General features: G+C 37.1%; 1 protein-coding gene across 1 annotated transcript in view; it reads right to left on the bottom strand.

Moving 5' to 3' along the window:
- Nucleotides 1-10,777, bottom strand: part of DIAPH2 (diaphanous-related formin 2) — a gene marked incomplete at both ends in the record, with an annotated part of 150,142 nt that overhangs the window by 121,508 nt on the left and 17,857 nt on the right. The window contains 7 exons of the mRNA XM_010141468.1: nt 2-198; nt 2,633-2,737; nt 4,588-4,652; nt 5,515-5,633; nt 6,725-6,841; nt 7,812-7,930; nt 9,622-9,732. Coding sequence (XP_010139770.1) covers nt 2-198; nt 2,633-2,737; nt 4,588-4,652; nt 5,515-5,633; nt 6,725-6,841; nt 7,812-7,930; nt 9,622-9,732 — 833 coding nt within the window. The remainder of the gene's footprint in view (nt 1; nt 199-2,632; nt 2,738-4,587; nt 4,653-5,514; nt 5,634-6,724; nt 6,842-7,811; nt 7,931-9,621; nt 9,733-10,777) is intronic.

Below are 10,777 nucleotides of genomic sequence, written 5' to 3' on the forward strand. Positions count from 1 at the left end.
CAGGGGAGGCGGCGGCGGCGGCAGTGCTACTCCACCAGGTGGGGGAGGCGGTGGAGGTGGTACTACTACACCAGGCAGCGGCGGCGGAGGTGGTACTACTACACCAGGCAGTGGAGATGGTGGAAGTGGTGCAGTCTCAGTCTGTAGGATTGGAGGTAATGGTGCTACTTCTGTCAGTTGACCTGTCAGGCCTGGACCCTGAAATATAAAAGGTGGGGAGGAGGTTTAATATGAAATTGAACCAGCTAGGATGCTTTGTAGTCAACCAGTCAAGATAGTGAGAAATTCAACCATTCTCTTATTTAAATGAGAAACGATAACAATAGATTATACCACGTACCATAAAACTGCCAAGTAAACTGAATAACCTAGCATTTTATAAAAACAAATTGTTTCCATTTTAAAGAAAATGTAATAGTAGCAGTAACATTTAAGTGAACAGAACTGCATTTTATTTCTTACCAATGCACAAGACATTTATCCCACTTAGGATATCCTGGCAAGCTGGGGCAACAGAGATGGTTATAACCACGCTGAATTTTAACACTACTAATTTGCTGGGGGAAAGTTTTTCTCAGAAATCACTGAAGCAGCTATTGCAGTGCAAGAGGTTATGGGACCACAGTTGTTATAACTATCTAACATCCCGGGGGGGAGGGGGGACGCCACCAAAATTATCATGCTTTCTTTTAAATCTCCAGTTGTTTCTGCAGGGATAGGAAGAAATAGCAATTGCCATCATCTATTCTAATAAACCGTTAAAGGAACAATGAAGAGAAACAACATGTTAAACCATCTGAGAGGTTTCTGTAGTGATAACATGATCCTAGTCCCTAAGCCTGGTATGAATTCCTCAGATTTTTGTCCTTCAAGACTATGTTAAAAAGCAGCACCAGCAGCTACGCACAAACTGCCATATGAGCTCATATTCTATTTCCTCTACTAGTTTTTTATTACAAAATTATTATACAATATAGACTGTACATTTAATCTGATTTGCATACTATTTCCCTATGGAATTATTTACTGCTTCCAGTTAAATGATGTAGACTTTGTAAAGAAAAAAAAAATTCAATCTGAGAAAAATCTGAATCTAAAAATAGGTATCCTAATATATTGTATGGGGAGCATAATGCTTGAGAAAAAAGGCACAGATCCTAAAAGTTTCATATGTATCACTTTTAATTTCATCATTAGTATGAGCTGTAACGATAATCTGAACAGTATCAGAATCACTATATCAGGCTTAATAATTAATTAGACTAAAAATCATTTATTGGCTTTGCACAAGGCATGTGACTCTTTGGACAATCAACTACTACAGAAGTTGTGATGCAAAAATTAAAGTCATTAAAATGGACTTTAATGGACATTAAAATGTCACATTTCAGTGCAACATCGTCTTGTAGACATTTGTAACAAACATTAAAATTGCTAAGAATGAAGTATGAACAGAAGCGTCTGTGTGAAAACAGAGTAAGAAACCATAAGTGAGCACAGGTTGTACGAATGACTCGCACTGATGGCAAAGGACACAACCAGCAGTGATCCAACTGTTAAATGCAGTGTAATGCGCTTACATCAATGAGAAGGCCAGTGCTCTCGTAAGGCTATAGCACAGGGGACTTGCCAGCAGAAGACCAGCATCCCGACAGCAGGATGAGGGCAACCAGGTTACAGCACATCACACGCTGTTCTTCCTCTTATCCAAACAGGAAGTGAGACCATGGGTATTAAGATATCCACAATGAGGGTTAAAAAGAAATGTCTAACATTGAAGGAGTAGGAAATAAGCTAGGCTGAGGCAAAAAGATCAAACCATAGTATCTGTTGGTTCCTAAAAGGTATGAAAGACCTGTCTGAAACCAAATTCGTTGCCATTAAACAAGAGAAACCAAATAAACGTTGTAAGAGCTCAAAAGGCAGCATTTCTTGTCCTCTCTGCTTCACTGGTGATCCTGAACAGATTGCTTGGAGATACAGTTTTGGTGCTTGTGAGCAAAATTCATGAGGAGATGAACTCAAGTGAAATCAGCTTTGCTGAATTCAGTATCACCTTCCACTTCCATAAGGTTTTGCATTTTTTGTTCTATCTACCTACGAGCCTGTGTGAAGTTACTGTAATATTCATTTTAGAAATGGCTACAGTCTGATATCCAGAGTTAAAAAAAAAAAATTGTAGTTATCAGTTGCATGCACACGCTGAAAGGTTTGCATACTCTGCACGCACAGCTATCACGATTTCCACCTTTGCAATTCAAGCATGAAGCCTTCCAAAACAAACACCTTCTGGAAAACATACAGAAGTAGCAATGTTAAAGCATAAACAGGTACTTGGAGGAAAAAAAAACCCTCAGGCTGAATTCAAACTTCTCACAGCCTAAGGAAATGTTTTCCTCAATAAAGCACCTATCTGTGGCAGATGTTGAATATACTACTGTTCAAAAAAAATGTTACTTCCATGAACTATCCTTAGTAGTTTCAACCGGCTTAATAACGAATCAATACAACGATAACATACATTTCAAACTCCATAGAGAAAATACATTCCTGGGTAATTTCTTTTCAATTCTTAAAAACATAAAACAAGTTTAAAAAAATTCTATCACTAACTGTGATTTAGTTTTATTACCTGTGTTCGTAGCTGTTTGATTTCTGTTTCAAGTTCTTTGATTTTCTCTTCTCGTTTCTGAAGCTCCGCTTGTGCCTCTTGTCGAGCTGTGAACTCTTCATCAAACTGTAACGATCAGCCAGCACGTAAGTGTGTGTCCACTTATGCCTACACTAGATACCATCCTTTTAGGAATTCCTTGAACAATACCACAACTAAAGCAATAGATGCACTTTTAACTTAAAAAAATAGTATTTTTCCACTACATGTTGTTCTAGTACCACAAAATTTCTTTCATCAGTAAGTCATGACATAGAACCACTCTGATGCAGCTCTGATGCCAGGTTTTTCCCCCACAACTGAACACTGCACACTTCTCAAACTGAACTCAAGTACACATCTCACACAGTGAGCTTGAATCTGAAGAGAGATGTGTGCAGCTTCAGCAGTATCATCCATAAAGTAACATAGGAACGGAGGTATTCAAACAAGTCAGTGATCCCCTTAGTCTTGATGTCACCATACAAAATTGAATGCCAGTTTACCCCATGACTGTGAGAAACTTGCTGTTTATTTTCATCCTGCTACTGTCTCCTAGGCTTAAGAGATTATTCTTCCATCTTAAAAAAGCTTCTGTAATTCATTCTTCCCCAGGTCAGAGCAAGCTATCACTAGGAAGAACATGTGTTGACTGCCACTAGCAACGCACATTATGATAGGTAACTCTGCCAGGACAGCTTCACAACAATTTGCTCCCCATAAGGCTCAGGCACCACAACTCCTATTAAAAATGCATCCGCATTTAACACTGGAGAAAAGCTAATGACTCCATTCAACCCCTCGTTTGAAATTGGTAATCACCGTGTTCAAGAACATCTGCTGCCTTTTGGCCTGCAAAAGGCTTCTTAGACCAGACCAAACATCACGATTTTGAAAGCTTTTAATACACAACAACATGGTATACGAACTTCGGTGCTATTGCAGCTAATACAGTGCATTCAGTATTTCCCATCCTTGGACAGGATGTGATGAGCTGAGATTGTGATAATGGGTAATTTGTTAATCTAGGAAACAGAATTACAGTAAAACTACTTTAAGTAGTCTGAGAAAATATGTTGTAGAGCAATCCTTTCAGCACCAATAGGATAAGTGTCAGTTTCTTTAGAAACACACCCCCAAAAATTTTATTACAAGAACTATACTGAGCAGGAATTCTTCCTACAGAAGTAAGCTTAACTGTCTAATCTCTCCTGTATCTAGAAACAAACTACAACTGCCCATCACCAGAATAGGAATTAGCTATCAAGTTCCTCATAAAAGGGAACTGGACCAGAAGAATAAATCTGTCAGCAAAACAGGTTCCAAAATGCACTATAAGGTTCCTAAACATGAATAATAAGGAAATAAATTACTCTTCCTCATAACATAATAAATTACCATGGGCATTACAGGGAAATAAAGTGGTATTTTAACAGTAACACCTCTGTGCCCGGAGTCAACACTTTCTCAAACACTGAAAGATACTGCCTTTCAGTGAGTTTCTGCAGGTTCTGAAACAAAGCTAGATGAAGAGTTGTGAATATTCCGCACATACCCCACAGCCCCCACTTTTTTATCTCCTTCTTTTAAGCATATGCCCTCACTTCAGGTATTTAACTACAATCAAGTATTTCAGGACAAAATAGCAACAAGCAGAACTTTTCCCAGCAGTCACCTACAGCAGAGGAGCACAACTAAAGATACATACAGCTAATACTACTCATCTGCTTTTGTTTTTAGAGTAAGCTGGAATCTGAGCCCTGCACACAAAAACAAAAAAACCCAAACCCCCAAACCCACAGAGCCATTGAATGTAAAAATGCCTGTGAGAGACACTATTTCCCAGTTTCCACTAAGTTTCTACTGTGAAACAAGCCTACAATATTCCTGTCAGACTTCTGTTCTGTTCCCTAAAAGGAGTGATGAATAGGACTTACCTTTCTGGAAAATTCTGCTGCTTTCTTTTCACTCTCTTCTACTTTAGCTTTGTCCACACATGCATCTAGAAATCAAATAAAATACCGCACAGATATCAGGTGACATGTATTACAGCTCTGAGGCACCTTCTATCTACAATTACTCTATGACCCCATGATACAAAAGACAAAAAGTACAGTTAATTACTAGGTTGGTCTGACCAAATATTTAATGAATTATTTTGATGAGAAAAATCTGTAAATATGAAAAGAAAGTGGTGAGGACACAGAACCAAGGAAGATGAATCATCATAATACTTCTGTCTCTGACAGATCTGAGTTTGCCCTTCTCCTTTATACAAATCTACTGCTAAATAAGAGTTGAAAAAGGGATTTTTACCCTGGTATGAAGTAATAGTTACTTCTGAGGTTTCAATTCAGAAAGCCTCCTTTCCAGATTAGGAAGCATTTCCTTCCTTTAGTAGAACTAGTTTGTTGGCAAGGAGAACCTGGACAGACTGTGAGGCAGATTCTTCTTTCAATGGCACAAAGCACTTCTGTTACCTGCTCTAGCTGAAGATGTCCCTACTCACTGCAGGAGGCATTGGACTAGATGACCTTTAAAGGTCCCTTCCAACCTAAAGCATTCGATGAAAATATTCTTAGAATGAACCATATAATCCACTAACAATTAATACTAAAGTGAAATTTTTATATTCGTAAACGACATGAAGTTCACAGCATTTATGAACAAGATTTCTGGTTATTAAGACAAATTTGGAGAAGCAGTGTCATTTGATCAAAGGCTGCAGAGTTTAATCTGGCCTCCTCTTACAAGCACACCTATTCCCAGAGATGAAAAAATTCACAGTCAATTCAAGTTTAGACCGAAGAAACCAAAGAAAAACATGCACCTCAGGAAAATAAAATTGCTTATAGTATACAAACCAATAAGATGAGTCAAATCCACGTCTATTCTTCCTCTACATTTAAAATCCGGGTCCATGCCACTGCAGTGCAATACTATCTGTGATATGCATTCTTCTATTATCTTGTAATACTGAGGTCTAACAAAGAACACATTTTACAAGGTAAGAACATGAACAAACCTTTATGCAACATGGAGGCGGGGGAAACGGGCAGCTTTAATTCCTGCTACATGAATTACACAACTGCCAGGGAAAGGATCAAGTTAAAGGACTTAGTGGCACTCTGGCAAATAACACTGTTTTCACTTTCTCAGAAGGGTATCTGAAGAAGTTCACGACTCCATAAAATATTGTGTACTTTTCATTTATCTTTTGACTGATAATAATCAATAAAAGAACCACCTTCATTATTTTCAATATATGCTGCAAGAATTATTTAGCACACTTCCAGCAGTGAATTCCATCGTTGGCAACAGTACCACTATTCAATTACTTAGAAAATGAGTTAATAATTAACTTTATTGCTTGATATACATCTCTACAGAACAATCCCAAGAACCTCTAAGATTAGAGGATTTTGTGCTCAGAATTATTAGTTCATACCAGTGCAAGGTGTTACATCTCAATTTCACATACTATTGAGCTCTCAAAGTAGGAAACGCTCAAACTGATGATATTCCAAACTTTCAAATTACAAAAAAAAATTGCTAAAATCTAAGATTTCTCCGATTATTTGTTATTAATATTCTTAATTGTACCATTTTGCATATCAATTGTTTTTATCATCCCTTTACAACAAAAAAGCTACTTCTTAAAGCAAGATTTTTTATGTGGTACTTTGCCAAGACACTGAGCTGCCGGTAAGAGAACCTCGCATTGAGAAGACAAGATTCAAGGCACTGTGGAAGTATTTTCAGTTAGTAGTTATACAATTAACTTCCACATTCTTTGAAGCCATGAACCTATCAAACTTGAATAAAGGAAAAAGTGCACAACGACTTAAGAGATTCCGGGATAAGAGTGTTAGAATAAGGTTCAAGTATTTGAAATAAGCATTATTACATATAACAAGATCTTTTCAAGATTAACATGGGCAGAAAGACAAACAACACATCCGTTACAGGGCAACTATTCAGGCATGATTACAAGCCACTCAGTTTACCAGATCTTTGATTTCTACTCTTCCCTCTACCCCCTCCAAAAAACCAAACCTGACAGCTGATGCTTACCGGACATAGTAATCACTCCTGATGAGGAGGAAATGTTGGAGAATAGACAAGAAGTAGTTTTCAGAAGAAGTATCCTTCAACATATTATACAGCAGATGAAACACTTCATTCACATCAGTGCAAACATTGTTAAGGAAATACAAGGACTTTAAAAAAAAAAAAAAAAGAACTAAAACACCCCACACTCAAACAAACCACCACAAAAAACAACAAAACCCCCACAACACAACAAAACATCCATCTACACCCAGTTCCCTCGACACTATTGCTCATAGTGTTCAAGTAAAACCTTTCAGCACTCTGAACTACTAATCCTTATCAGTAAGTATCTTTTTCCCACTAAGATCACCCACAGAAACTGTCCCATTTAACAATTAAGATGTTTCATTACTACTCCCAAAAATTATACTAAATATTTGTTATCATAGAATCCTATAAACATATTTCACAGAGCTTTCAGTTTCGTTCTGAAGACAGTCAGGCAAATACACTCTAGTCAATCTTTTTAATTTCTTAAAGAAGAAAATTACCCGTAATTACCTGTTCTGTAATGCAACAACATTACTCGTTAGTGCTTTTATATTCCTCTCATTGGTTACCTCTACCTTCCACTGCTTCTCAAGCACCAGCTACTACTCTCTCAAAAACTGAAAGCTACCATTCTGAACTTGGGTAACTGAATTTACTGCTTCTGCACAACTACATGGCAAGCATCTTCAGTGCTTCAGAACCCACCAGAAACGTTGTTCCACCTTAAGTTATCAAAACTCATTTTTCTTTAAACTTGCAATCTTCTACGGGTGTAACTGTGTATCTTCATGCATTATTATAGCCAGAATTTAGCATCATAAAACTTATTTATGAAAACTTAATTCAGTTCCCCATGACTTACATCTGACATGTAAATTTAAGTACTAATTGTCTACATAAGTTTTTAACAAAACACAAGAGGAAAGAAATCTGCTTGAGAAAGTCCCTGACAAGGTAAACAACTGTGACACAAACTGCACGTACAGTGTCCTAACTTACGTTAAATAAAGTTATTAAACGACGCAAAAAGTTCTAACCCCATTTCTGTAAAGGATATTCCATTTCAGCTCTGATATCATTGAGACGATGTGACAGTTCAATTAAGTCTTCTTCTTTGTTCTCATCAAACACTCTCAGCTGAATATCAAGCTCTTCATTTTCCTTATCTTTCAGGCCCTATATTTCAAGGCATAGCACATCTTTATTTTCCCTTTTTTAAAACAGGTATTTTAAGGCAATAATCCCCCCATCCACCCACCCAAGAGTGTATAATGACAAAATACAAGACATTAACCTTCGGAACAGGAGTAAGTTGTAACTCTGTGCCTGGGGCACAGTCAAGAAAATTTAAGGCAAAAAAAATCAGTGACTAGAGCAGGTATCTGCAGGGCTGCAGAACAAATACGAAACCCTCTAATTGAGTTGAGTTCTCTTAATGCGACATAGTCAGCAATTTATGCTTGCTAATGTCAAAGTTTCTTTAAAAAAATAGCATAAGGATATTTCAAAACATGAATAAAAATGAAGCCTAGAGGAGTGCAAAGACGACGTGCTAACAGTGACTGTTAAATTAATCTGGATTACAGCATAAAAACAACCACAGTATATTGACAAATACAAGACAAGTAAAAAACACAAAACAAAAATTAATACTTGGAGCAGAGAAAAAAAAATATTTTTCTTGTAAGTGTGTTAGAGAAACTGAATTTCTGAAGAAGCAAGTTTAGCTTCCTACTAGGCAAATAAAATAAATGCGAATGCACTCCATGCTTTAAACGAAAATCAACCTGGAATTGTCATGACTGGATATGCACAAACTGAATGACAACTCTGAACGTTCCCTAAAGATGCAGAAACTTGTAACAATTCTAATGACTAGAGAAGGGGACTGTGAATCTGGACAGATTAAGAGAGAGAAATATGGATCCTCCTCTTCCTGATTGGTTCGTTTTGCTTTTAAGCATTTACTCATTGTGTAAACTAAATTTCAGTAGATTAAAAAACCCCCTATGATTTCTTCAGGCTTTCAGATGTTCTACAGCAAACAAAGACATTAATGTACCTACATGATATATAACCTAAATACATACCCTAAGAAAAATTAACATACACATACCAGAAACAGTTTCAAAGCTGAATGTGCTAAAATCCAAAGATTTTTATTCCTGACAAATGTTGATGATTCAAAACTTCATATCTTGAAAGTTAGAGCAGCATAAATTCTGTCTCAAATCTGTTTCTAAGCAGGTAGTCTTTCGCCCATTTTTTGTGAGAAACTGCTGAGTAGTTTAATTATACGTATTCCTGATGCAAGCATCAGAATGGTTTCCTGGTTGGGAGCTATAAACCTACCCCTAAGTCAGAAACATCCACAGACAACTATCCATAAGGGTGTACTTCAGTGCAGCTGCATGAAGACACGCAGTCTCAAAGAAAATGAAGGAGTTAATTTTGTATTTCATTAAAAACTCCACATGTATTTTCAGAATGCAGATTAAAGAAAAACAGACTCCACAGCAAACAGCAGGAACAGCATATCTAAAGAAAGTTAATCCAGGATTGGTTTCACTGCCAGATAGATTCACATTCACTGCATTGCACTTTGAGCTCATTACACTAAATTTGACTACCCTAATTTAACTCCTAATATATTGACTTGTTTCAGTACCATTGTGGTTTACATAGCTACTGAGAGTCTAATTTTGCAGCTATGCAGAATAAGGCAGATTTGGATTGATAGTCCTTTCGAGGTCTAACCTTCTCCATCCCTAGTATTTCACATCTGCTACTCTCAGTAAAATAATTTGGTTATCCTCAACAGTCACGAACAGTTGGCGGTGATCGATTCCTATATACATATGACTTACAGGCAATATTTTCTTCAGGCCACAACGTAAAAACTCATTTCTCAAGTGTATCCGGAAATCAAGATCTTCTGGAGAAGTAACGAGGGCATTGATGAGCTGCATACATGCTACCTGTTATCAGAAACATAGGCAAAAACTTTTGGTATGTATAGAACGCAAATAATGTCTTCTTTGACTATTTCAGTTTAACTGTAAACACAAATGTCAAGAGATAGAAGTTTTTTGTTGTGCAGCACACATGTAACACCAGCTAATTTGAGCACCATCAAATACTCTTCTGTTTTCATATTCTGAGTGCTTCTGCTATGTCAAAATTGCATCACATGAAGGATCACACTGTTTCAGAAAGTTGTCACCACACTACAACTCCTCCTCTTCCTCCTCCGAATTTGCCAATTTAAAAACAACCTGTTTTTACAGTAATTGCAAATTAAAAGAAGGGAAAAAAAAACCCAAACACCCATACACAAAATACATCACATCACCAGGTGTCTTTTCTACTCCTGCGCAGCACTTTTGCAAACTGCCTGGAGTCTCAGGATACTGGCTAATGTTTTACTTGAACAGCTGTGCACTTTAATTGATTTACTTGAACACAGGTAGACAACAGCATAATGCCAAAAGTGCTGATCCACGTTAAAAGATTTAAATGGGACTCCAGGGAAATACTAAGTTCAGTAACCGCAAACAGAAGTACCATTAGAGTTGAAAAATTAAATAAATAAAAATCAATAGCTGCAGAGAAAAAAAAGTCAGATAAAAGCACCCTTCCTGTTTTAATTACATTAACTGTTTAGTTTTAATGGAACACCTTATGGAGCCTTAAATTTCTATTAAAACATGCTTTCAAAGGCACTCCCTTTATATAGCTGCATCTTCAGATAAGGTAGTATCATCACGCTCGCTTGAATGATTCTTGTTATTTCACTACTATGACATGACTTAACAAGCCAAAGTACATGTCCAATCTGAAATTAATAGAGAGAAGAGGTGCCATCTGCTGTGATTGCTTTTGCCAGAAGAGACTCTGGCTTAATGGCTTGTGCTAATACATTACAAGTGAAGAACTATTTTGTCAGAAACAAGTTAATGAGTCTTGCAATTGTACCTTTACTGATGTATAAGTGAGATTTCGGGGGGAGAATGGGGGAAAGCA

The sequence above is a fragment of the Buceros rhinoceros genome, unplaced genomic scaffold (assembly GCF_000710305.1).
Source record: "Buceros rhinoceros silvestris isolate BGI_N320 unplaced genomic scaffold, ASM71030v1 scaffold6288, whole genome shotgun sequence".
NCBI classification, from domain to species: domain Eukaryota; kingdom Metazoa; phylum Chordata; class Aves; order Bucerotiformes; family Bucerotidae; genus Buceros; species Buceros rhinoceros.